Raw genomic sequence first — 27,446 nt, 5'->3', positions numbered from 1 at the left:
TTTTTCAAAAGTTTCTTTACATAAATTATAAAGGAAAATGCAAATGATCTGTCTAGTCGTCGGTTTAAATTGTATTTATGGCAGCGAGTAACTCTGTGGTCGACTGAAACCAGCTTTCATTTGTCAAAGTATGAAAAGATAAAAATTTCTTCAATGAAAAGGTAATAAGGATCAAAGCCTGAAACTAACATAATTCATTGTTCTCCGTCTGTACGTCTAGGATTCGCAACAACAATCCTTTCATTCTAACCAACAATACATTTTACTTCTATGATAATATTTCGAACAATGTGAGAAGCTAACTCTAATTGTATATGCATTTCATTGATTATGTTCGCTTGGCAATTTTGAAAAAGTATCCCCCCCCTCCCCTTTTTGAAAAAAGGTCTTGAAAATCTCAAACGGTACACACGAGTCCCATAGACCTAAATGTAACTGATTCAAAAGGCAAAGCTATCCTTAATTGGGGGGGGGGGGGGGAGGGGGTTTCGCGAAATGATTAAAGAAAAGTTTTTTGTTTCAGTTGTGGATAGACGCTTTAGGGCTTCATTAGAACCTTATGAACACGTCTGAAGTGTTAAATCTAATATTCAATCGGTGTCTACCAAAGAAAAGCGGCATACTGGAAAAACCAGACCATATGATCCTAGGACCCCTATGACCCTTAAGACCATCAACTACGAAGAACCAAAAAGGACCCTTAAACTACTTCATGATTTGCGGCTCCCCCAGAGCCATGCCTTTTATCACATGACAGACACACCAATCCTAATGGACAATGTGGGCAGAGCATGGAGCAGAGCCGGGTGCAGCTGCAGAGCACTAGAATTCAGGGCAAAACAGTAGTCTTCCATTAAAAAGTTCCTCATTTCTTTAACTTCCCCGCCCATACAGCACACACTGCGCGGGTTAAATTTCCATGAGGCGAGTTTTGCAGCCAAATCGCTGGTAAAGATATTGAGGGGGAGGGGGCGCAGTTTTGATTTTTGACTTCGAAAAGAATTCTCATTTTACCGCTGCGAAATATTTCGCCAAATATTTGCGAAATATTAAAAGTTTGCCAGTTTGTCTAGAGCTTCCTCACACCAAAATTTACTTCGGCGTCCCTGCTTTATGCCTTGTTTTTGAATGTGGGATGTGATACCCTCGAACCGAACTAGAAACCTCCCAATGCCAGTTTGATATATTTTATCAATCTAGCATCTGCTCAAACCTAAAGGTTGCTCACAGATCATGTCATAGCGCCTGGATGTCGAAGATTTCATTCCTTTTTGTCATTTCTTGCAGGAGATGGTGGCCTTGGGTTAAGTATCATCGGCCTCGGCGTAGGAACAGATTCAGGAGTCGAAAAGCTCGGAATATTTGTGAAATCTCTCACTCCAAATGGAGCTGCCTATAAAGACAGGAGGTAAAGAAGGTCTATTGGTTCGTCTCGCTAGCAAAATGTCCTTTTAATGTCGTTTGAAACCACGCGGTTTTTGATGAAATTTAAAATAGGTACCGTATTTCCTCTAATGAACACCACCCTCTGATAAACGCCGCCCTCTATTGAACACCGCACCTTCAACCAACCATTCGTAAAAAAAGCCGCCCTCTGATAAATGCCGCTCTCTGATTAACGCCGCCCTCTATTGAACACTGCACCTTCAACCAACCATTCGTAAAAAGCGCCGCTCGCTGATAAACGCCGCACTCTGATAAACGCCTCCCTCTATTGAACACCGCACCTCCAATCAACCATTCGTAAAGAACGCCGCCCTCTGATAAACGCCGCTCTCTGATTAACGCCGCCCTCTATTGAACACTGCACCTTCAACCAACCATTCGTAAAAAACGCCGCTCGCTGATAAACGCCGCACTCTGATAAACGCCTCCCTCCATTGAACACCGCACCTTCAACCAACCATTCGTAAGAAACGCCGCTCGCTGATAAACGCCGCACTCTGATAAACGCCGCTCTCTATTGAACGCCGCATCTTGAAAAGTGGCGTTCATAAGAAAACACACCAAACATGAAGTAACGAGTAGTTTGTACGCTTACTGTTCGAAGGCTATGAAAGTTATGTCACTGGGACGAAGACTCTGACGGAGACAAGGGTAAATTTAGATTTTGTGATAAATGCCGCAGCGCTCTTTAGAGGAAGTATGGCATGTCTCTCACTTAAAACAATTTGTTTACTATAATTAATCTGCTTTGCTGAAAAATTTGTTTTGACAAATTTATATGTAATTGTAATAAAGAAAGTATAATTATACGATTTTGATAGTAAACACAGTACTCTTATATCCTTATTACTTCTCATCAAATTTTCCTCTCAATATAGGATACAAGTGCAGGATCAAATTCTCGAAGTCAATGGAATCTCACTCGTTGGGGTGACTCAGGATTTTGCCGCCCACACGCTTAGAAATACGTCAGGAAAAGTCAGGTTGGTCCAGTCTCCTAAACTGCTACAAAATGCACAGTCCTTTTCACGTGTCTGTTTCCGAGAGGAACTCCACTCTGAGAAAAACCTCATTCGAGAACATTCTTTTAACCCTCGAATTGCCCCCTCATTCTTTCGTTGAAGCCTCCTCTTTTCGAATAGGCCCCCTACCTGGAAGTAAATATTGTAAATTTTTGTATTCATTTCTCACTTATAAATCCTTATAAGATCTGTTTCATGTGGTAGAAGGAAGACACGCAGTATAGGCTGTACGCCTGATTCTGTGAATCTTACAATGAGTAAAGATAAAGGTAATAGGCTGAAACAAAGTAAAATGATATTACAACACATCGGTTTCTCGTCGTCCTTTTGCTCTGTTCCTGCCTTCCATTGTTTCATGTTCTGGTTTACGCGTGCTGCCATCAACGCCAACCCTGGAGCCATCAGCTGATAGCCGTCATTTCTTTGTATTCCAGATTTTTGATGGGAAGAGACAAAACAAAGAGGCATTACCAGGCCCCTGCCACTGGAGCTGATCCAACACTGCAGGTATCTACTACTTCCGTGTTTAGAAGCACTGATTTGTAATCTTTTTTAAACAATTCACGAGAGCCATGGATCATGCGGTAAACTTACCTTTATTTCTTTCTTTTCTTAAATAATTTGAAGAAACATGTTTATTCATGATGTGTTTATTGGAGGTGTTTTTGCTTACTAAACAAAAATATGCCATGTCTGCCAGTTATACATGTTACAAGTAATGAGAAGCCAATTGTTAAAACATGACTGTTTTAGGCCTGGTGCTGTCTTCAATCCGATTTTATTATATCCTGCATTTCCTACTCAGTCGGGTTTTATAAGAGATCAATGGATAATTTGCAATTAATCTTTAAACTGTATTTTACTTCATGTAAGGGTTGTGAGTTAAAGATTTAGGCCCGCAACAAACAATTCCCTCGTCATTTAAGCACATCATGGACGCCTAATGATGAAAGGTGAGATATAAAGGCTAAAGGTTTTCACGGGAATAACCTTTTTCGAATAAACGAGTTTTTCTAACCGAAAAAAAACGAATCCATTTTGAGATGCAACTTGACGAAACCTCTATGCCATAAAATTGCCCAGGATTGAGCTCTGAGTTTCGAATGGGTTCAAGCTAATATTTATTATTATTCAAACTGGGGGCGGACATGAACAATCCGGAGAGCTACCATGTTTTGTTTGATGTCATATTTCTAGGAGAGCGTTCCCTGACCCTAGGCGACCTGTGATCCGTTGATGCAGTCAAAAAACTCCTTGACGTGTATGACACGAGGTTAATTGGATTATCCGAACCGGATCCTTCACCTTCACCCCATCTGGCTGTGCTCTATTTGCAAAGTATCATCTTTCTCCGACCTTTTTTCTTTATGGCTGGTCAGCGAGAGATTAAATGGAAAGAATCGTCGACTTTAGGGAATGTTTGTTTTGATTTGTTTGTTGGTAAACTTGCTTTTGTGACCGGTACAATGCAGTATTCTGTGATGCACTAATTGATTTGATTTCAGGATTTGGAAAGGAAGCACAATGTGGAGTTGGAAGAAATCCACGTTAAAATCCGAAAGGTAAGGGGTACAGCATGCTCGAAAAATTCTAATGCACATCGAAAATCTTTCGATGATTGTCATGGATGCCTTTTATAAGAAAATTTTTCCAAGTAGATATTAATTCATTAGTTGTAATCTAGGGACTAATTACGCCATGAAAATCTCGTAAACCTTTGATAGAACTCTACTTTTATTTGAAAGTTACTGGAAATCCTTTTTTTCGTGGAAATCTCTTGCGCTGTCTCCAAGAATGAATGAATTGGCCCTCGGCTTTTATTATTTATCGGTTTTGATAAAGGCAATTGTTTGCCGGCCTATTGCAGAGTGTTCGATGACATATTTATTTATAGACATCTGGTAGCAAAGCTGTACACCCTTCTAGGGTATAGAAGAGGACGGGGCTTAGGGAGGTCTCAAACTGTTTGTTACAAGTAAACGATGTATCAAAACCGCCATATGAAACCGATTTTTATTCTTTGTCAGAATCTGCTTGCATCAATGTATCAATGTATTTGTATAATACACAAATTTAAACTAAAGATGAAAAAACTGAAAATATGTTATTACACGATCAGAAAAAACGATGTAAACTTAGGCGGGGCCACACAAAAAAATTGATAAAGCAGAAATTAAGTTATCCTGAATAGAGTACTTCACTCGTATCGAATGGCATACCATCAACAGAAACAGCTTTTTAATCTTTTCAGTAAAAAATTACAGATATTATCTTAGTCACAAGGATTGTCTGCATCCTTTTCTATGTGGTGTCCAACAATTTTCAATGACTGCACAATCAAAGTTCTTAGTTTCTAGTAGTTTGTAAATAGTAGGGTACGACTGCCTTAAGCTTAAGGACATGAGCAATATGGCCTTTTTGCTTATGAGTTTGTTGGTGGTCGCCTCCAAATGTTGTTAGGATGGTTATAATTATCACTTATTTTTTTTTTTTTGTTTATAATTAGGCTGAGCATAGAGCTGCCATTGCTGAGCACAATCTCGAAGAAGTCAGGCAGTCGTTACTTGAGGTATATACTATACTATCTATTGTAATTTTCTGTTTTTTAAAACAAAAGTGTAGTCCGTTGTATGCCGTCATGATTTCTTGGAGGTATTTGATACATCTATAACCTTGTTTTAATATTGCTAATAAAATTCTACCCTTGTCAGCTACAAAAGTTTGAATCTAAAACTTTTGAGATTTATAATTTATGTTAATTTCAGTAAGCTGAAACCTGTTGGCATAATGGTTCATGATCTGTTAACTGTGTATGTTTAATAGCAAATGGAAGTGTAAAAAAGTAAAAAAGTCAATTGCAGTGTTCTAAATGTTTATGTTGAAAGAAGAAATTTTTTTTAAAGGAGGAGGAAAGACGACAAATTTTAGAAGAAGAACTTGAAAAAGCCAGGAATGAGATAGATTATATGAAAGAGGTATGCTTGGCAAATTATTTTATTTTACATCTAGCTTCATCTTTAAATATTATTTTTGCTGTTTCTGATTTTTCATTCGGCCTTTAATTTCGTTTTTATTTCCTTAAAGAGGATATCAAGTTTGTCGAGTCTCATGCGTTCTCTTCTTTTCTACACTACCTCTCATTGGCACTGACATCCTAATTGCTCACCCTGGGTCAGCTTTAATCTTCAGTTTAGCTTTACTGACCAGGCCCTGATATTCGAGGAAATCGGTCTATATCTGACTGTTTACGGTGTCAATTAACTTAATGCTGCTCAAGAATTTCTTGCTGTTAGAGTTAGTAGGCGCCCGAAAATTCCATGCACTCGATCCGAAAGACAGTGATGTTTTAAATTACGTGGTTTTTTAGGCGCCGCATTCCTCTATCAGTGTTTGCATTTTAATTATAAATTGCAATGCGACCTACTACGGTGGTTTTTAGAAAAATTAAAAGTTTTCTCTTTTTCAAATGAAGCACATTGGTTTGATAAAGATGCTTAGGTTTTTGTTGCTTTTTTTTCAAAACGCTAGTTCTTTTTAATCGATAAAACCAACTGTCGCACTTTGCGCGGGCATTGATGCTCTAACTGAAATCAAAATTAAATTAGCATCTCTTGTTGATTTATTTAACCTTGAAAAATAAAATTTAGATACTTCTCTGTGACCATTATATTGAAATTTTTACATATTTTAACCTTGATCCTCAATATTGAAGGAAGGGGGGGGGGAGGCATGTTAATTTGGACAATCAGATCTCAATAGCAGAGGAAAACATAGAACTTAGCTCTCTCGAATTTAGGATTTTTTCAGTGTTGTTTTATTTAGTGATCATTAGTGTCTTTTTGTGCAGTAGAAAGTTGTAGAAACATTGCTAAATTATCGTAATTGAACTAAAAAGCACTTTACAGCATATAATCTTGAAACATGAAACGTTTTGAAACATATCTTGACAAGAGAACAAGCTCATACAAAAGCTATCGCTGGTTATCGCTTAATGTATCTACTATTGATAACTCAGATTGCAAATTCTGTAAATCGAAAGGCCAGTTTATCAAGGCCAGAAAAGGATTACTGGATTAAAAAAAATTTCTTTCAGTCTATCAGCTGTTTCCAAATGTCTCTATTTCTTTTCTGCACAGTCACCGTTTTATCTACATAAGAGTCTGAAGAACGAGATAAAGAAACCTGTAAGAGTCACAACTTTCTTTGATTTCATAAACCAAGTCTTAGTCAAACTGGAAAAAGTGTTGCATTCTGGCAGCCACTGGTACATTCTGTTATAAGCCATGGTTAATATTTTTAATAAACCAGTCCTCATTTCAGTTCCTTCTTTATATTTAAAAGTTGCACTAAACTAAACCTGGGTAAATTGTTAAACCTGTACCTGAGATTCCGTCAAACCAAGTTTAAAAACATTCCGCTTTATCATCTCTCCATTTTCTCGTCTTATAATCGAAGTGTGCTTCATGATTGCATATTTTGGGATATTTTAATAAAAATCTTGGCTTATTTAACCTTTTTATTTTAGAAACACGAGAAGAAGAGCAGTGAAAAGATTGATACCCTAGAGAAGTCTTTGTCGAAGTTAACGACACAGTTGAGTTTCTCAGAGGAGAACCTTGACAAAGTTCAACGCGAAAGTGATAACAAGATTGAAGAGCTACAAATCGCGCTTGCAGAGAAAGAGAACGATTTTGAAAATCTGCAAAATGAAAATAGCGAACTCGTTTCATTGCAGAGACAAAATGCAGAAAAACTTAGCGAGCTTGAAGAATGTCTTGCTACTGCAAATAAGGATCAGGAAGTCAGGATTGAAGAGATACAGGAGCTCAAAGAAAGATGTAAATTGTTGGAAATAGAAGTAGAGAATTCCAGAGATGCCAAAATGCTGCTAGAAGACATTGAGAAAAGGAAGGAAGTTGCAGATTCTTCTAGTGTTGTGGAGGAAAGCTACGCTGCTGAAGTTATGGTTGCAAACTCACGTGCGGAAAAGCTGCAAAAAGAACTTGATCGTTTGTCCGAAGAAATAGAGTTAAGGAACCAGTTTGCAAGTATAATTGTGGCTGAAAGAGACACGCTGAAAGAGCTTGTAGGAAGCCTTGAGGATTCGTAAGTTTTCTAATCATATTTTGTGTCTGTTCACTTCAAATTTAGGTTATGATAAAATGTTGAATTCATGTAGTACCGTCGTGACCATGTTTGGGATGTGTCCTAATCAACAGTAGAGCCTGCATTGCCGTCTCCTTATCAGTAGAACCATAGTATTTGATTTTCTGAAGATCGAAATTCATCACGACTGTTTGTTTTGTAGCTGCGAGAGCCAAAATGAAAACTTTGAAAAGAGGGAAATTGAGTATGCAGTAAAGATGATGTCATACGAAAACAAGATTAAGGATCTTGAACAAACAGTGAGTTCAATGGTTCTCTTTCCACGTGATGTTCTGGCCTAGTTTTTTATATCTTATCGCTATCTTATCTTGTTTTGTTTGGTTTACTTCAATTATGGCGAACTATCTCTTGATTAAAATGGATCGCGTTACATTTAGCCAGGGAGGCATTTTGTGTAATTAACTGTGAACGCCCCAGCTTTTCAAGGTGATGTCTAAATTGTCCCGTTTTTGAACAAACTCTCTGGTTAATCAATTGACAACGAAACAGTATCATCGTTCCACGACCTAATAGCGACGATAGCATTTCCCTAACAAGCGAACAAACTGACTCTTTTCCTTGCCGTGGGCCTTTTTTTGCTAAAGGTGCCGAATATAGTGAAGTTTTATCTCTCTCGTCTTTTATGTAACTAATATTAAATTGCCAACGCCATTGCCTTATGTCACTGATAAATAGTGGTGTTTTGAGTATCGAATCGCTGAGTCTGCCTAGTGCCTTCCTTTGCTGTGTTCGACTTCCTTCCTTTGGCCTGATGATCACTAACAAATTTGCCATAACCTGAAATTTAGTATATGACTTTCATTGTCTGCAACATTTTTCAAAGGGCTGTAGCTTGGGTTTACGCACAGGAAAAGCAAGGCCGATGTTTCGCTCCTGCACCAAAACACCAAAACACGTATTTGTTTTTTGAAAGTATTGCTTGGCATTATAACAATGTTTTACAAAATGATAACAACGATGCTAGTAATTTTATCAGTGATTTATTTGCTCTGTCAATTTTTTGGACACAGGTACAAACGCAGATTGCTCAAAACGCTGTTATGAAACGCTATGTCGCTAAAAGCGCGGACCCTCCCGTTAGTATGCCTTTGAAAATGCTACTGCCCCTTTAATTCTTCTTCCAGTCAGTCTTTTAACCGGTAACGTGTAAGCAATTCAAACCTGTATTCGGAGTTTCTTTTTTTGCAGATTAATTCTTTGAAAGGGCTGCAACAAGAAAAGCCTAAACGGAAATTGTTTCCTGAAATTGAACAAGAAGTAGTAGTTGAAAGAACGGTTGAAGTTCAAAGTGAGGCTGTGGCTGAAAACGCATACGGTGTGAATGATGTTGCAATAACGGACGAAACTTCTACAGAAAGAAGAAAACCGTACGTCTTACCTCCTCGTGATTATGAGGTTGACCATACCGCTGAAGCTGAAAAACATACTGCTGTAGTGACTGCAAGCGTAGAGTCTGTGACAGAAGGACGAAGCAGAAAGGATAGCGACTCCAGCAGCTCCAGCAGCTCGAGTTCTGAGAAGGATGAACAGGAGACTATTCATACAAAAGAGGCGGAAGAAGACAAAGAGGCTGAGAAAATTGAAATCGAGGAAACTGTTTTGGCTGTTGCTAAAGGTGGATCAGAGGTACCTGAAGTGGACAAAGAGGCTGAGGGAATTGATAGTGAGGAAACTGTTCCTATAGACGATGCTGAAAAACAAATGGACGCCCCCGTCCCAATAGTTGTCAAAGATGTCTCTGAGCCTAACAATACTGACATTTCAGGAGGTCTTGATGATGGTGTGAACGAAATCAAGAGTATCGTGAACCCTGTGCAAAAGCCACCGAGAACGTACAGCGATGTTGCGCAGGTTGGCCAAGATATTCACTTGCGATCGTATTCTTTGAATGGTAAATTACAAGAAACAGTTGTTCCCGAACACGAGAAAGTGGATGAGTTCATAGATGTTAGCAAGAATATTAAAGTAAAACGCTCATCTAATTACAATGTCATTATACAGAGCAGTTTAGTTGAGGAGTTTGAGCAAAAGCCGTTTGATGAAGAAATATTAAAGGATTTGCCGGAGTCATCAGTTGACAGTGATAGTGAAATACTTGGGGGCACGAATCAAGGGGAAGGAGGGGCAGGGTCCAAGCCAAATATGGAAGGAACAGCATCTGATCAGCCTACTGTTGTTGCCGCAGTAGATACAGAGGTTGTTAGTTCTGAGAATATTGACAATGCAGACACTAAAGCGACCGAAGGAGTGCCTTCTCAGATTAATGAAGACGTGCAAAGCGTAGCTGAGCAGGACAGGTCGAGCTTCTTAGAGGCTTTTAGCAAGAACCCAGCATTTGGAAGCTGGTTCAACGGAGAATTCACGATTATAGAACAGGAGAAGAAAGATGAACAAGCGGACGAAATAGCCTCAAAGGTATTTGGCTTAGCTCATTTTTTTAGACCCAAACTAACATATCACGACTCGATGAACACTCACACAGTTCCGACATATTTTCCTAACGATGCTGTACTGGGTGTGTTGCTTCTCTTTCAAAGTTTTCCGTCAAAATTGATTCTTGAACTGGCAAATTGAATCTGGTTTGTTATTTTTTCCACGACGACCTATTTGCCTTCCTCATTTTTTATATTTCTTTTAAGATAGGCAGTGGTTAGGATATTGTTTTACCGTGCTTCTTGGTCAGTTCCCCAAAAATACGGAAATTGTTTGCTGTTTAATTTTCCAGGCCATAATGCATTCCTTTTTAATGTGGTTTTCTGTTGATCACTCAGCCGTCAATATCCACATCATTTTGGGCAGCATTGATGACAAATGTTTCTTCAATATCGCAATAAAAATCAGAATTGCTGGCTTTTAGCAGTTGTCAAAGTCATTTAACAATCGTTTTATTACTTAATCAACTATTGATTAATATTTTAATCGCTTATTGTGTTCTAATTGCAGCCTTGTTTTTAGATTTCCTGAAATAAGGCCCTACACTTGCAGAACGGGTACTCTTTCTTAATTCAGTCACTCAAAAGCGACATCCATCCTAAACTACAAAAAATGTGGGCTGGTTGTTTTTGGGAAGCCTTTTTTTGAAGCTCTGCAAAGAGGCCTACAGAACTTTGATTTTGGTCTTTGTATTTCTTTTGTTTCATTATTGTTTCGTTTCATTTTGTTAGAGGTTGGCAACCTTAAATAAGTGTTTTGGGACAAGAAATTGCAAATTTAATAGCAATATAATAATCGGAGATATCAATTATTCATTCGAAAGGTTGTGGAAGGTAAAGAGAGGGCGTTGTCATCTTCGTCTTCATCGAGTGCAGGTTCAGAGCACACCAAGAACGAATTGAACACAAGCCTAAAGCTGGATGAGTCCTATCTGCAATCTTCACAAGTGCAGGCTGATTTAGACGAGACTGATTCGCCACTTAACAGACTCGAGTCGGTTGCTGTGGAGTCTCCTTTGGAAGAGCAGGCGAAAATGGATGAACTGACGCTAAACCAAGGTTCGAGCTCATTCAGTAACAATTTGCTGCTACACTTTGATCAGGCAATTTGTTAGCCAAGCTTTTAATTTTGCCAGGGTTGTCTCAATGTTCAACTTTAAAATATTGTTAACAAGGGGATTCATAAATGTTATTGATGCGTTTTCATCAGTAGCGGCGCCACAAGGGGGGAGGGGGGACTGGGGGGGGACACGTCCCCCCCAGTTCTTGGTAGGATCAGTTTTGCATTTCGTCTAAATCTGATGAGAAAATGTTGGGGGAGGGGTCATATTTTGTCATATTCGTATATTTACAACATTTTTCTGTTGCAAACAAATGCAATTCTGCAGTAAATTGCCGCTGGAGGTGACTGAATCCCCTTCCCTGTATCTAGCAGCTGATAAAATTTCCAGGAGGAGAATCGATCAATTAAACCTACACGTACTTTCTACCTCGGGATTGTGGCATTTGTTTGCCAAGCTTTTCTCACTGTTCGTTATTGAACCGTCTCTTTCAGGTGCTCAGCGTCCTCTGTCGACAAACTTTGATGATTTGCCCGCAACTACTGTTTTGCCAAGTGGCGCCCAACGAGACAAATTGAAATTAGCCAGCGCTATTCCAAGGAAATCACCCAAGTCAAAACAAAAAGTAAGAACCATCTCAATATCTGTTGATAGCATCGTGACCATGGCTGGGTTGTTATTCCTCGATATTATCTATTTTATTACAGTTATTTGGTAAGCAAAGGTCTAACGAAACGTTACCACAGCTCTAAATTGAAATCTAAGGAACAAATAAGATTTCTTCATATTGGATTGTCCCTCGTCATTTTCCGGAATTTCTGTCAATCGTTTATTATCAAAAAAATCATTACGTTTTTAAACGAAAATGCACCAATGATTACAAATTTAGCAGCCTTTTTCTACGTTGGAAAGGAAAAGGCTTGTAAATTAATCAACCGCAACTTTTTAACTGTTTTCACAAAATTTATTTGAAAATATTCGGCGATTGTATTCCAGACCAATCAGGAAGAGACGCCAGTCACGGAAAATCCTCCTGAGAGGCCACGAAACGCAGAACATGCTGCTCCTTATCAAGGTGCCGTCTCTGCATCGACAGAAAACCTGGCCATTGAAATTGATTACTCGAAAAAAGAGAAGCGCAAATCACACTTCAACTTTTTCCCAAAAGGAATGTTCGGCAAAAAGAAGAAGCATAAGAAAAGTATGGAAAACCTATTAGCACCAGAAGAAATGAACCCTGCCCATGCGAAGGACGTGCCACTGGAAAAAGAAAGGGGAGGGGAGCGAGATTCTGCGGATGTGGAGGAGGGTGTAGTGCCTCTTGACATGCATGCAAGCCTTGATGTTGGTAGGGTTTTCTATCGTATTTACTAATGAATTTTTATCTTTTCTTTGAATTTGTAGCATCACAGAAGCTAGATGTTTTATGAAATTCTTTGTATGAAAGTCGGTACAATTTTCCATGCTCAAAGAGTTGCTCTCTCAAAGTTGATAAAATCTTTTGATGTCTGGTTTTTCCTTTACAGTTCGGATAAGCGCCGATTCAGGTGTAGACACACATGTCGTCAACGGAGTAAGTGCTATTGATAACATAACATGATTGTCGTTTTGTTTGGTTTAAAATCGATGCTTTTTTCATAATCCAACGTTTGAATTCCCTTTAACATTCTAATGGCATTCCTTTGAAGGTTTCCTCTGATGCATCTGACTCAGCTCCATCATCGACTCTGGCCTCGCCCGTAATTTCACATGCAATGGAGGATTCAAATGAAAACATTTCAGCTGGTAAAATTACGATGTTCTTTTTCTTTATTCTGAGTGTTAATCAACAAAATTGTGCAAGTTTTAAACTGAAATGATAATTTCATTAACATAAATTTTTTCTTGTGATGTTTCATGCGCTATATATACAATTATAAAATGTGTCCGTTATTCCTCATCTACAGCAAAGGATCTTGAAGATGGGCCTAGAGATGAATCCTTAAACTGGGCTCAAAGACCAGTAATGGAGTGGGATGTTAGACAGGTGCGTTTTTCATGGAAATTTGTCAGCATAAACATTTTGTAATAAATCATCATCATGATCAAACCGTGTCTTCGGTGTCGGCAATTTTGCAATGTTTATTGGAAAATGTAACTTCAAGTATGGCTGTTTTTGTAATTTTTGTTAAATTCAGCCAACCGTGCTCCCTGTGTTATGTTCATGAAATTGTGTGCACAGAAGATCGGCTTCTTGTTTGTGATAGGTTGGGCTTTGGCTGATCGGAATGGGAATGGAAGAGTACTCAAAAGCATTCCAAGAAAAGAACATCGATGGTCAAGAATTGCTTGGTTTGAATGGCGCAAGGCTAAAGGTAAGAACTTTTAGAAAAGGGAATTCTTTGTATATACGTAATAGAATAAGAGGAAAACTTTTTGCAAAATTAACTTTTTTCAGTTTGAACAAACGAGGTATGGTTTTAACATCAATGAAGTTTCTGTAACCACTGAAGTTACAGAAAGTAACCTTTGAAGTCACAGAAAGTAACCTTTGAAGTCACAGAAAGTAACCTTTGAAGTTACTGAAAGTAAAAGTTGAAGTTACAAAAAGTAGCTTTTGAAGTTGCAGAAAGCAACCTATGAAGTCACAGAAAGTAACCTTTGAAGTCACAGAAAGTAACCTTTGAAGTCTCAGAACGTAACCTTTGAAGTCACAGAAAGTAACCTTTGAAGTTACTGAAAGTAAAAGTTGAAGTTACAAAAAGTAGCTTTTGAAGTTGCAGAAAGCAACCTATGAAGTCACAGAAAGTAACCTTTGAAGGAAAATTTCATTTAAAGGAAACAGGAGCACTTCTTTTTTGGTAATTTTCTGTTGAATAATTATAGACTAGGCCCAACTTGGCTTATATAGTTAAAAGCAAGCCTATTCTAACCAATATATTTATTTCACGATCGTCATCAACATTGTTGCCATTACTTTCTGCATGTGAGTATATCATTTTTCATAAGTTCCTACAACATTGCAACAGATTTGTTTGCTGTTTCCTTTCGTCGTTCGTCCTTTCTTGAAATGAATTTACTTTGTTTTAAAAAATCAGGCCAGATCTGTTTTACTGATTTAAGCAGAAGTTTCTGAAAACGCCGATCACAAAAACATAAGTCAGCTGTAGGTCTTGTTGCTAAAAGACAAGAGTTGTTGCGCTTAAGTCTGCTGTAAAGGAATGTAAGTTATGTAATTGCAGGGGTTGGCGGAGCGAGCAATGAACTAGTCGTCGTGTAGCAACGTGCACTTGAACCAGGCTTTGAGTTCATGTCCGAGGAAAGATGAATTACCTCTGACAGCACTCAAGCAACTAGTTTTGTTACCGCCGTGAATGCCTTTAATAATCATGACCCACTTAAGTGCTGTTTGTTATGCTTTGATCATCTCACGATCTGTGTCATTGTTTTCAAGGATCTTGGCGTACTGAACGGGAATCATAGAGATCTGATTAAGAGAAAAATCAAGGAATTTAAAGCTAACAGCGATGGAAAACAGAGGGACTCTAAAAAGGAGGGCAAATCAAAGGACAAATTTAGCAAAAAAATATTTTGGAAGGGGAAGTATACAGTTAATGAGTAGCGTCGAATTTATAAAATAATTGTCTATAGGAACGGTTTGCTAGATGTAAATGTTTGTTGTTTGTCGAATTTATTGACAGCTTGCTTGGAATTAAAATGTAAAAAGTCATTGCTTGAATTTAACCCAGATAATGGGACTTGAAGGACATTTCTTTGCACGATTGGCAAAAGTATTGGAAACGGCGTATAAGCAAATGAGAATCAACTTAATGAATTGTCTACTTTTGTAAACAGGTAACAGCGATTTCAATTAAGGCAAATGTCGATGTATGATCAATTTGAGACACCCTTTCAGCCAAATTGATCCAACTTGCTTTTCTAATTTACACTTGCATAGCAATTTCTGGAGTATTACAAGCTGTATCATTTTGTATTATTCAGCCGGAAAACTTTGGAGCCCTACTAAAATAGTCATTTCGTTTTCTAAAGTTGCTAAATTTTCGTCAGACACTTCTATTTCAAGTTTCCAAAACCTCGTTAGTTACTTTCAGATCTTTTGAGGGAATTTATAGCCAGCATTGAATGATGTGCTGTGATCCTTTAAGGCAAATTGTGCTGTGTTGTAATGCCCGCATAATTGCAAAATCATTGCAGCTCAAAACGATAACTTTTCGAAGCACCCTTTTGATGTAAATTTGATAAAAAACTATTGGATATTCAGATAATCAGGTTTCCAGTCGGATAAATGTATTTTCGTATCGAGACAATATGTTCGATTTTTAAACGATGATTTGTAGAGATATTTTAATTTTTCGATAATTTTTTGATGCTGCGAGTATTTGTCGTTGAAAAAACCACAGAACTTAGTAAGATTTTGAAATAATGTTGAAATGTTTCATTTGCTTTGAAATGCAGCAGTTTTTGTATTACGACGTTGCAGGAGTTCGCAACTCGAACCCAGATTACTTTGATAGTTACTCGTTAACAAAACATGTAAATTCTGTGGCTTTTCGACGGCACTTCAGCAAGACTGTTTCATAAAGGAATTTGATATGTATGTCATTATGGGTATTTTACCAGCATTAGTTGGATCATTTATAGCTTCATTCAAGGTATTGTGTAATATTCAAGATTTTCAGTGATAAAAAGATATGCTATTATTTATTTGCTTTTTTGAGCTATCATCTGTGTAATGATTACCGCTGAAGAACCAATATTCCAATAACATGTAATTTTAAAAATACATTTATTTATATATATATATATGTATGAATTTACTTTACATTTCAACGGCATTGGGTGAACAGCTGCACAAGGTCGATGTCGTTATTAAATCGCGGGGCCGAGCCCGCGCAGGCTTCCTCCCGAAACAATGTAGGCCCGCTTGCACAGGAACGGATCCAACAGACGACAAAAGCCTCTGCATTTACAAGGGTTCGCTTGGATCTGTACCCCTAAGTGCGCCGTATAATAATTGGGAATGGATCAGATGGGCACGATAGTTAAACGAGGCATATTATTTGACATTAAGAGGCATTCTCAATGTGGCACTTTTGTTCTGTAAATTTAAAGCTGACAGCAAATCTCACAAAATGTAATTCAAATCAGGATAAATGAAATATTTTGGAGCTTGCATGAACGGTAATTATATTCTTACCATCATTGCAAAGTAGCTTCTACCTACGCTTTGCACTTGCGCGTCAAAATTTAGTATGCTATTTGCGCATGCACCAAACAATGTCACAAAATAGGATCGGTTCCCGTGTCAATGTAACATAGTTGTACCCAAAAAGTACCGACTTATTTGGATCTGTACATTTTACTCTTGTTTAAACGGGGCCATAATCTTTTGTATGCGTCAAAGAAGGAAAGTATTAGAAAAGCAAATTTACAAATGGCGTTTGTGTAAAGTATCTTGTGTTCTGAGAATTAGTTCAGCCGCTTTTCTTCTTTCCCTTCCCAACCTTTGCCTTCTTTGCTTTCTTCATGTTCTTTTTCTTTCCTTTTCTCTTTTCTTTCTTGCTTTTGTGATATTTTGTTGATTTTCCGGGTGGCGTTTGAGCCTGGCTAGGGTTGTCCTGATCATCTTGAGTTGGTGGTGGGGCTGGCGTAGGAGGCTGTTTAGGTGGGGTTGGGGGCTGTTTTGGAGGATTGTCTGGCTCCGGGTTTGGTGCTTCCGTTTCCGGTGGGCTTGGGGTGGTTTCTGGGGCCGGCGGTGGTGGTGGTGGAGTTTCGGGAGCTGGAGGAGGTGGTGCTGGAGTAGTAGTGTATTGAACTGGGAGTGGAGGGGGTGTTGTCTCGTATTGTGGATAAGGCGCTGGCCCTTGTGCTACCGGCGCTGCGTCTCTTGGGGCACAGCAAATGAAGTTGTCGTCGTCCGGGCATGTGCCATCGACCTCATCGAAGCCTTCACCGGTGCTCTCACACGACTGTCGAATTCCAATGCAAAATGTTCGTGGTCCTGCACAGTTCGTCCTGCAACATCGTCGTGATCCGCATACACCACCGTCTTCAACGTCTTCTGTTCCGGTGTTGCAGTTAGTTGAACATCCAGATATGGCTCCGAAACGGTCGCATGTTCTGGATGCAACGAAACCTGTCGTCGAATGACAGTGGATGTTTCATTGTGTATAAGGTACTGATGAAATCTGCTTTGAAAATGTAGTTGCTAATAATGAATCGACCTTTCTTCTTTTAAGAAAGAAATATATGAGCTCAAGGTTCTTACAAATTGAGCACAATATTTTACCTACGTATCAAATCAACGGATAGATGAACACGTCCTTGTACACAATCATACTGTTTCGTTAATTGAGAGGTTTCATAATGGAATCGAAATGCTTTGAAAAGGCCGCACCATTTTGGCGTCACTTTTAGTTTCTTATTCTACTATCAATCACATGACTCCAATCAACACACCTGTCTAATCAACCATTTATGCATAACTTTTAGTGTGTCTAAATAGCTACTTGAATATCCCTCATTTACCCTGCCGCACGTGCATGCAAGTCTCCGGCCCACATACGGAGAATCAAATTGTGAAAGGCAAAAAGCCTGAATGTACTTCAATTATACAGCTTCTTTTGCGCTGATTGGAGGGGGGGGGGGGGGTGGAGTGAAATGGGATAAAAAATGAATAACTCCCAGTCGAGGTTGTATGGGAATTCAATAAGCAAGAAACGACAGATACATTGCTGATTTCTTCAAAATACGTCCAACCGATCATTGATGTTCACTAAGTCATGTTTCGTAATCAAACATTTACGAGGGATAAAATTCAAGATGCAGTGCACCAATCAAGCCTTATTGAAGAGGTAAACTTGCTCATTTGTCTAGACTTCTTCAAGAGTATCTTCCTACGGTATAACGAACTCCCGCTATTACGAATTTATTATGAACCGAAAGAGTTGAAAGCAAAGTTTTTACGATTAATAAAATTCGCCTTTAGACTCAAATAATTCCATTGTTGCTGACTCTTCACTCGTCAGGAAATAGGCAAGACAACTTTCGCTCTTTGATCTGTGTAATGAAAATCAAACATTATGGAGCACTGATGGAGCCAGGACTCTTCTTAAGGAATGCAAAATTGAAAAGTTTGCGTTAGACATGGAAATATGAATTGGGTTAAATAAACTCACCGACGCACAATGTAAGTGCTAGCACATGAGCAAGATAGGTATTCATTTTTGGACTCTGAAAGAAAATGAAAGTTTTTTGAAGCTGAAACAATGTAAGCAACTGGAAATCCGAAAAGACCATACTTAAGGATATCTGTTTGTTTCCTACAATTGTCTTTATTTTCCAATGTTTCTGGGTTTTCTCAAGTATCACAAGAATTGTGGTAAAAATTGTGCTTATAATATTTAAGGAGACATGCCCATTGAGCGTAGGATCTAAACAAAAGTGTTGGAATTGGTCCGACTATCACGTAAAATTGAAATATAACGATAAGATAAAAGTTTATTCTATGTTGCCAAGAAGGAATTATTACAATCAATTATTCCTGGCAAGAGCCGAAAGGAGATGGTGTAAAAAGCTTACAAATTAATAGTGACAGGTTTATTCATTTGTTTACAAACATATCACTGCTCTTAAGAGAAAAAATACTCACATTTCTGCAATTGAATTTCCGTGGTTTCTTTTCCGCTACAGACTTTTCATTACTGTGTATACCGCGTGATTTGATGTCCTTTTTGCCAAAACTAGCCTAACAGTTTTCAATAATATTGTCAATGAATTTGAAATGATTCGAATTTCTGCAACAGGTAAACCCACACGCTTCAACGGGTTGTGCGGCCTAAGCCAGATTGGAAGCCAAAAAACCAGTTTTAAGTGGCGATTCTGCTAAAACACCCATTTGTATCAAACAATATTATAAAACACGAGTATCCTAAAAAAATTTGAACGAATATTAGTGTAACATTTGCCTCAAATTTAACAAACTTCTTCAATTTTTTTACGTTTCTTCCAGCAATTAAGGGTTAGCTGCAAGCATTTAAACCGGAGTAAACAGGATAGTCCTTGCTACGAGTACCCTCTGCTTGTAGTCAGGAACACCAGAGAAGGGGGGGGGTCAACTGCCCCTGTTGCATGAGTGCCTAACCAGATACCAGATAGGTTAATGTAGTGTAACTAGTGTTTTGTAGAGTTATCTAATGTAGAGTTACTTTGCATGCAAATTATACATATTTAAATTGTATTTGGCAATGGTTTATGATAAAATAAAATGAAATGTAAGATAAATGTTATCGAGGCTACCGACGCTTTTCATTGTTGCTGTTGTTGTTGTTGTTGTTGTTGCAATTGTTGTTTTTCCGCCCCCTTGCTTCAAATTCAAATAGACGCAGTCATGCCGAAAATGCTATCTGGAACGCACTGCCTCGAGAACAAGAGCGAGTGGCCAGAGAACAGATTCGGTTCTGTTAGGTAAGGTACATTTTCTGCAGTCTTATTTATGTTAATAATTTATATAATATGTCGTCCATAAGCGCCCACTTTCAGGGCTCATTAAAAATATTTTGTGCCTGCGAGCGGAAAGCTGAGTAAAAAATGTGCCTGCAAGTAAAATAGGGTGCAACGTATGGTCAGGTATTGATAAATTGCGAATCTTCCTCTCTACTGAGTCCCACTCGGTAATGTTACACCAACTTAAATCAATGCCACCGAGTTTTTTCTTACTCAAACGCTTGAAAATTCTTGTTTTTCACCAATGGAATTTCAAAAAAGCAAGAAACATATTCCTTGATATTATCTTAGTTTTTCTTTACATGCAATACGTATCAGTTTCCAGCTTATTGTTTTCCCAGTCTGCAGAGTATGGCATGTGCACACCGGAGATATTTTTGTGCAAAATCTGTTGCACACCGGGTATTTTTGGGTGTGGCAACTAAGATGGGTGTGGCTTGGTGTAGTCCCATAGAAAATGTCAGCTGATAAAAACAAGCACAGTTTTGTATGAAAAATTTGAGGTATCATGAATCTTACTTGACAAATATACAAATAAAAACTTGCGCTATCTTCAACAATATACTTCACACGCATTTTTACGGTGAAATGCAAATTCACAAATTTTAACCACAACAGGGGAAAATAGTTGGTGCACACCAGCACACCAGACATTTTTGGTGGTGCACACCGGCACACCAGGCTTTTTGCTCGTGCACACCGGAGATCTCGTCGAAAAGTGCCATACTCTGCAGACCGGTTGTTTTCCTTTGTCATCAACAAATTAGATATCCAGCTCATCTTTACCTCTTACCCTTTCACCCTCTACATCCAAGAAACTTTAGATCCATATGGCCTGAAATAATGCTTCTACTGGCTCTTTACTGTTTTCTGAGATTTATTGTTAATTTGTAATTATTTTAACTTATAGGTATAGTAATTGTGTTGGCGATGGGCCATTTTTGCCTCCAAGCCTTATTGTAAAAAAAAATAATTCCCATCATTTATTTCTTTCTAACATCCGAGCGGTTCCAGTTGGACACCTCAATTTTCAACTCAAGCTCGATCAGAATCTCTAATCCCCTTATTATTGTGATTACCGATCACAATAAGCCCCCGAAAGCCACACCCCTAACTGCATGTAAAACTTAATAAATAATAATTTCTGTGAGTGATATAAACTGATTCGAGGGGGGCTTATTTGAGCATGGGGGCTTATTGGAGAGAGGGGGCTTATTTGAGCATAGGGGCTTATTCGAGGATTCATGGTATTGGTATACCTTGTATTAGAGGTGTACCTTGTAATTTTGCTCTACATGCCAACGCTGCCTTTTACTTTCTTTCCCTTACTCCCACAAACGCGTTAATTGCTAGATGCTATACTCGACACCTTTAGCTTAAAGGAGCGCGAGGGGTGTGTCACCTTTTCCAAGAAGTTTCTAGGATTTTGAGCAGAATTTTTTGAAGTTTTTTTCTTGAAAACAAAGGGGTTTTGCCAAAGGTGTATGAGATTTTCAAGAAGTGATATGCCCCTTGAAGGCATACGTTATGTTCGGAAATAGAAAGATCAGATAACTGTGAGTGGTCTCTTTCAGCAAGAGAAAATAGAAAGAAAGGGACAGATAGACAATAGGACATGCAAACTTGTGCAATTAGAGTAATGATTTTGGGTAAAAAAGACTTACAACTTTATCCTTTGAAAGTCTATTTGACCTTTCAATTGATACCAAGAAGGATGTTAAGAAAAAGCATGATTGTAAATTAAAAAAGGTGAATAAAATTCGATTCAGAAAAGTGCCTGCAGAAATTGGGAGCATGAACTTTTGTGCCTGGAAGCCTAGATGCTGGACATAATTCCCAAACCAGGCCATATGTTGCCATTTAGCAGATCTTGCATCAGGCTAAGGAGTTTGTATGCACAAATGCCCTCATTTTGTGGTGCTGACTACACCCTCACATGTAACATGCAAGAGGGACAAACCCTAATTTGGGCAATATCTGACATTTTGGGGAAAAGTAAAACGTTTTCTTTTCTGCAAGAAAGCAACTAAGGAAATATTCCGAATTTTATTTCAAGTTAATCTAAAAGTTCTGGCCACAAATATTTTTGCTCACTTTGCTCACAGAGGAGCTGTTTCTGTCCCTATTTGGAGCTTTCTCAGTTCCTCTCATTTTTACATTTTTTTTAAGTCTTATATTGAAAAGATCTTCACATTCTTTAGACAATCCCTGTAAAATAGAATGTTACTAAAGTGCTGAAATGCTTGAATTCTTAAAAATATAGAAACTGAACTGCTTGTCAAGTCTACCATTTCTACCATTTCTTACATACACCTTACCATTTCTATCATTTCATACACCTTACCATTTCTTGATTCTTAAATATATGATTTTGATATTGGTGTTATTTCGAATTCCAAAAGTTTTTAATGAGCATTTCCAAAGTAATTGAGCAGGTATTAGTGAGGGGTTTAGTAAGAGGTCAGGATGGGGACTGATAGAACAATTTTACTTTAACTTTCTAAGATTTAAATAGGGTTCAAATTATTAACAGAAATTTTCAAAACATATATTTTGTGAGCATCCTGATTTTCTTTGCCTTTTTTAAGCCAAGCATGGTAAATAATTTCAATCTTAGATGCATTAAAACATTTTTTAAATAAAAAAATGGTTATTTTGTCCATAGATCTCTCGAATGCAACTTTCCAACTTTGTTTTCATAAAGGATTTGGAAAACATTTCTGATTGGTGTAATCCACAAAATATTTTAGTGATTCTGAGACTTGATTACGAGACTTCAAGTGCCAACGATTCTTGATTAAGTAAACAGCCAAGAACTCAGTCTTTACAGACCTATTGTTTGCCTATAGAATATTGCTATTTTCCCAAAATCATAAACCAGATATTAGTACATAAACTGACAAAAACATTAATGATATTTATTTCATCTTTTGGAAGTAGCTGTATTTTACAAAGGTTGATATAATTGTCTGAATGATGAAAGAAAAAATCAAATTTTCCTTTCATTAACACCTATCATACCTATAGTAGGAACAAACTAGTTGTTTCAACTAAGAGAAAAGCAGTTTATAATTTTTTCTTATTATCATTTTTGTTGTATTGCAGTTATTTTATGGATTGGTTTCATTTTAAATGGCACATTACCAGAAGTTAACAAGTAATTGTTTTTAATTGCAAATCAATTATTTCAAACAATTATTGACAGCTCTTGCTAAAATTTCAACTGTTTGAGGTTCAAAGATAGACAAATCAGGATAAACTGGGCATTTTTTTAATTTCTGAATGCCCAAAAGCCCACCCCTCAATGCCCAAAGCTCACCAAAAACTGAGCACCCCTCAAATTTTTATCTCCATCATTTTAACAGTTAACTGAATGGGAAGCAAAGCAATGGGCAGCCCCCAATATGAATTTTGTTCTGATGGCACTGGAAATGTGCCGTTTTTAGAAAATAATTCCTATTAATCCTTTCCAGTGCTACACATCCAAATAATGCAGTTTTTCAAATAATGATGTAAGTTGTTAAAAGAGGATATTTGCAGGATTTTTTGCAAGTAAAGGTTAGCCAATGTGATTTGGAATACAACCAGTTAACAAAAAATAACTTTTTTGTATGTCAGCAAGTCTTTGCTTTAAGTTTTAGTTAACTTTGTGTGAGACTCTTTTAGGTAAAGGTTGATAAGATGATTCTATAAAAAAGCCTAACAACCTTTGAAATGGAATTAAAAAATGTAGCTTTTGATCATAAGCGTTTTCTTATATGAAAGCTCTAAATGTCTACAAATCACCTCCCTTTTCATATAATTTTACTGTTGGCTTTTGAACTATTTTGGCCATAAAAACTGGGGAATTTTTTTGGAGGGCATCTCCAGATTCCTTGGGATCTATGTTTTTGTAGATAGTCTGGCAAAAAACACTGAAAAATTCAAAAGGGTTTTTTGTCAGAATCTTGATGTGTGCTGATTGGCAAGCACTGTTGGGAGAAAATAAAATGGTGTGACCAATGAATATTTGACTGTCATTTTTCCGATAAAGACGAAAAGTAATGCCACATGTTAAAGGCTAGAGTTTTTACCTTTTTCAAGCTGGTAACATGCCACCAAGTCTGTGCCAAGACTTTTGAATTTTCAGAATGCAAACAAGGACTCTTCAATATATGTGCAATGATAATATTTTTTAGGATGTTAATTGTTTGCTAACAAACTATCGCTATAAATGTAAAGTCAATGTCATGTTTGTATAAAAAGTTACCTGTTACAAAATTCTAATAATTTACAGTTGACTCCATTTATAGTCACACCAATTGTTGCTTGAAAAGTTTGGAGAGTAACAGGGGTAGGCAATTCGGCCTTTCCCACACCTGGCACGGCTGTTTTTTATAAGCAGGAGACCGCTTATTGTAACTCAGGGCAACGGCCAGGCAACCAAATTTTTACTTTAAACTGAAATGAATTGAACAGTTTTTTCATGTTTAGGCCTAAGTTTGATGTTACTGTAGCCAGCAGTGTGACTTTAAGCAGAGTCAACTGTACTTAAATGCTTCTTTTCAGCAAGTGGCTTTCAAAAACAAGTAGGTGTCAATTTTTGGCCTCAACTGCTTCTTTGTAAGAAACATGAATTACATACAAAATAGTCAATTTTACAAAAGATGACAACTTGCCAGTCTTATAGGTTCAACAAGGCTAATCAAGGCTGTTTGGTCGTTGGCTGATTTCGGTTAAACTATTTAGCAATATTTGCGTCTTTACTTGGTTAATTTTGTAGCCATAATGAGTTCCATCAAAACTGTCTACTCCTCTTGTGAAATTGAATGTATCCATCACCAAGATATCGTTTTTCTTACAATATTCACTCATTATATTGTTAAATATTTTAATTCTTGTATTCCCTTGAATCTCCCTGAATTGATTGGGTTTCAGTGGTCCAGATGAGTGTGTATTGAGCCACAACAATTCTGTTTTGCTGTTTGATTTGTTTTTCATTTCAATTATTGGTTTCAAGTATTCTCCAATAACTCTCGAGTAATTGAAATTTTCATGTACCCCTATCCCTATAACTACAAGCGGCCGCTTCTCTTTAAGTCTAGTTTTTAATTCTTGTTTTGCTTTATGCAATTGCTTTATATTGTATGCTTCAATAAAACCTATTCTTGGCCTGTGTCCCTCAGGCATGCCAACACAGTAATTGCCATTTTTTTCAACATCATCCCATGTCATTGACAACCATTTATGGCATGCACTATCCACAAACTGGTTTTCTCCAGCACAAATTTCTTTATCAACTTGACTTGTTTCAGTTTTTAAAGCACCTTTTTCTGGGTCAGCTGTCATTAATATAAGTAATGATGAAAAAAGATGGCGGACTAAGGAATCACCAATAAAAGTAACTGAGGTGAAATGTTTTTGTAATTCATGGCAAGCTTCGATGGTGTCTACATTTCTCACATTACAGCCACTATCAGTCTCCCATACAGCAAGCTCTGCAGGTATGTACTGCCTGTAATCAATGCAACTTTCACACTCACAAAATGTCTTTCCATTGCCACACCACCCTACGTCATCTCTGCAACAGGGTGAGTCACTAACTGTGTCGCATTGTGAAGGTATGTCTAGGTAATATCCTTCTGTCCTGTTTGTATATGTCACTCTTGGTAAAGGAAACTTTGTCCCACATCGAAGATCCCCATGATACAATAAAGGAGGCCACCCTTTCTTTGTTCGCATTTGCATATCTGTTCGTCGATGAAAAAGAAAGTCTTTAAAAGTTACATCCTCCTTTAGTCTCCATTGACCTTGTAATAATGTCTGAAGCATATTTTTGCAGTTTGATTGTTCTTGATGGCTTGTGTCAAATACAGGCTTTGGGGGTTTAGCTAGGAGGTTGTTGGGGTAATCCGGCACCAAACTGTTAAGAATTCGGTGTATATAGACGAGTATTATAATGACTACAGTGATGCTTAGCCATGCTAGCTGTCTCATTGAGTGGTTGTTCTGTCAAGAAGAGACGTAATAAATGTCATAGAGTAAAATAATACTCATTTTAAATAAAAGCCAAATTTTTAATAGATAATTAGTTTTGATTGAATGAATTTATGTTTTTATTTAAGTTTTTCACTTGATACTTATCTGAACATAAATTATCAGAAAGTGGATCAAGCTTGGAAATGTATATACCCAGTTGTGGATCGAAATAGGCCAATCAGAAAACGCGAACACATGGCTGTTGAGATTGCCTTTTTTTGCTGCAAACTACACGAGGATTAAGAGCAAGGAAGCATTTTGTAATTATGGCTCATTTGATCGGACTTTCAAAACTCAAAGAATGTTCCGACCCATGGTTTTTTCAGATAAACCGAGCTCTTTTCCGAACCAAATTCTATTTCAGCCGAAAAGCTTGCAAATTCCTCCTTAACATAAGTAGCAATGACATCCTCTGGATTGCTGTTCTCCAGAAAGATCTTTTTAGTTGGTAAAGTCCCGAGTTGAGTTTTGGCTTTGCACAAGTCTTTTGTGTCCTATGAGCCAGCATTTTGATAAGGTTGATTTTTTATTCCTCCTAGCTTAGAGTTTCTGATCTATGTTCTGACGCTTTATACTTTGAAGATTGTTAGACGAAAGGGCTTTTTATTTTGTACCACCAAGATTGTTTTTCTTTCTACCACAAATGTCCTTGGGTTGCATTTCTTTATTGATTTAATTGAAGTAAGGATCTTATTTGTTGTTTGCGTTAACATTTTGATCGATATTAAGATAAAGTTCTTGAAGTAAAGGAGAGTATACTAGATTGAAAAAGTATCATCAATTATAGTTTCATGTGATAGATTTGTGATATCTTTCGTTCACCATATTACCTTGAAAAAATATATTTGGAATGGTTTTCAAGTATTTATATGAACCAATGGGTCAATTCCCGATACTTTTGAACTGTTAACATAGTATACATGAAGGACTGTAGACTCTTACTGTCCGCAGTGGGGAACTTTTTGCTACTAATTGTGCTTAAACTTTGTAGGCCTAACTTTAGGTTTTGAGTGAGTTTTCAAAAAACATTCATGATCACAATGAATCAGGATCATAAAATAAACAATCTTAAAGAAAATTTTATGATAAAATGTTTAGTACTAAACAAGAATGGTACCCCTCTTGAACAATGTTTATGTGCAATATGCAGACATAATACATCGAAAAGAGCTGTCGTTTTATTCATTTTCACACATCGATTTCCGTTAGTTTAATTGATCAGGTGTTTTTGCAAATCCCTAACAGAAATTTTGATTGAACTAAACATTTCATGTTCTGATTCTGCAAGGAATGAATCAATCTCGTGATTTTGCAATTTGAGAAAAGAAATGTTGTTTTACTGTTTGATGCTTCTTGAATTCGTTTATTTGTAAGGACGTATATTCAAAGTAATATTTGCTTTGTATATAAAGAATGAACATATGAAGCAAAGCATCAAATAAGATTCGAATAAGCTGCAAACTCACTGTCAACCAAACTCCTGTTGAGTCAGGCCACTGCTTCAAATTTTGATATCATTTAAGCGGCGGCTTGTAAACATTAAGTATAAAAGATAACTTCTCTTTGCTGTTGTGCGACGGTTGTGTTAAGTCGAGCGTGTGATCTTCAAAGTCCTACGGGTCGAGAAGCAATGGCAACAGCAGACACAAGTACCTGCATACGTTTACTGTTTTTCAAAGAACATTTTGATTGTTCGAGTAAGTCTTATCACTTCCATGTCTGTGTTTACTGACTGGAAACTTGCCCTGGAAGTAACGTAAGACCTCATCATAATTTATTATTGTTTCATGGTACCT

At 37.5% G+C, this 27,446-nt stretch overlaps 3 protein-coding genes across 4 annotated transcripts in view; 1 reads left to right on the top strand and 2 right to left on the bottom strand.

The window, feature by feature from the left end:
- The window catches only part of LOC135681397 (uncharacterized), a 39,007-nt gene that overhangs the window by 5,358 nt on the left and 6,203 nt on the right, over nt 1-27,446 (top strand). The window contains exons 3-20 of one of the 2 annotated variants that reach the window (XM_089111820.1): nt 1,288-1,408; nt 2,325-2,429; nt 2,903-2,975; nt 3,974-4,030; nt 4,975-5,037; nt 5,372-5,443; nt 6,605-6,652; nt 6,994-7,574; nt 7,777-7,873; nt 8,823-10,049; nt 10,891-11,125; nt 11,622-11,752; nt 12,124-12,475; nt 12,654-12,700; nt 12,816-12,912; nt 13,074-13,153; nt 13,374-13,481; nt 14,561-19,593. In XM_089111820.1, the coding sequence (XP_088967946.1) occupies nt 1,288-1,408; nt 2,325-2,429; nt 2,903-2,975; nt 3,974-4,030; nt 4,975-5,037; nt 5,372-5,443; nt 6,605-6,652; nt 6,994-7,574; nt 7,777-7,873; nt 8,823-10,049; nt 10,891-11,125; nt 11,622-11,752; nt 12,124-12,475; nt 12,654-12,700; nt 12,816-12,912; nt 13,074-13,153; nt 13,374-13,481; nt 14,561-14,728 (3,662 nt within the window). In that variant the 3' untranslated portion in view covers nt 14,729-19,593. The remainder of the gene's footprint in view (nt 1-1,287; nt 1,409-2,324; nt 2,430-2,902; nt 2,976-3,973; nt 4,031-4,974; nt 5,038-5,371; nt 5,444-6,604; nt 6,653-6,993; nt 7,575-7,776; nt 7,874-8,822; nt 10,050-10,890; nt 11,126-11,621; nt 11,753-12,123; nt 12,476-12,653; nt 12,701-12,815; nt 12,913-13,073; nt 13,154-13,373; nt 13,482-14,560; nt 19,594-27,446) is intronic. The other variant, XM_089111822.1, reaches the window with a different exon arrangement.
- Nucleotides 15,823-18,921, bottom strand: LOC135681679 (uncharacterized). The gene is made up of 3 exons (XM_065196252.2): nt 18,779-18,921; nt 18,306-18,360; nt 15,823-17,263 (listed from the first exon to the last, which is right to left on the bottom strand). The coding sequence occupies exons 2-3, from the start codon at nt 18,349-18,351 to the stop codon at nt 16,602-16,604; spliced, it is 708 nt and encodes a 235-aa protein (XP_065052324.2). The 5' UTR covers nt 18,352-18,360; nt 18,779-18,921; the 3' UTR covers nt 15,823-16,601.
- LOC135681404 (uncharacterized) lies at nt 19,586-27,118 on the bottom strand. Its single transcript, XM_065195863.2, has one exon. The coding sequence runs from the start codon at nt 25,606-25,608 to the stop codon at nt 24,313-24,315; it is 1,296 nt and encodes a 431-aa protein (XP_065051935.2). The 5' UTR covers nt 25,609-27,118; the 3' UTR covers nt 19,586-24,312.

This window comes from Rhopilema esculentum, chromosome 12 (assembly GCF_057945365.1).
Source record: "Rhopilema esculentum isolate cy_ngs chromosome 12, ASM5794536v1, whole genome shotgun sequence".
NCBI classification, from domain to species: Eukaryota; Metazoa; Cnidaria; class Scyphozoa; order Rhizostomeae; family Rhizostomatidae; genus Rhopilema; species Rhopilema esculentum.
The sequence above is the reverse complement of the archived record's forward strand: the minus strand, read 5'-3'. Positions and strand labels throughout refer to the sequence as shown.

Coding starts and splice junctions, on each gene's coding strand:
- LOC135681679 (XM_065196252.2), bottom strand. CDS start 18,351: ATGAATACCTATCTTGCTCATGTGCTAGCACTTACATTGTGCGTCG. Junction 17,264..18,305: donor AGCACTTACATTGTGCGTCG/GTGAGTTTATTT, acceptor ATTCGACGACAG/GTTTCGTTGCATCCAGAACA.
- LOC135681404 (XM_065195863.2), bottom strand. CDS start 25,608: ATGAGACAGCTAGCATGGCTAAGCATCACTGTAGTCATTATAATACTC.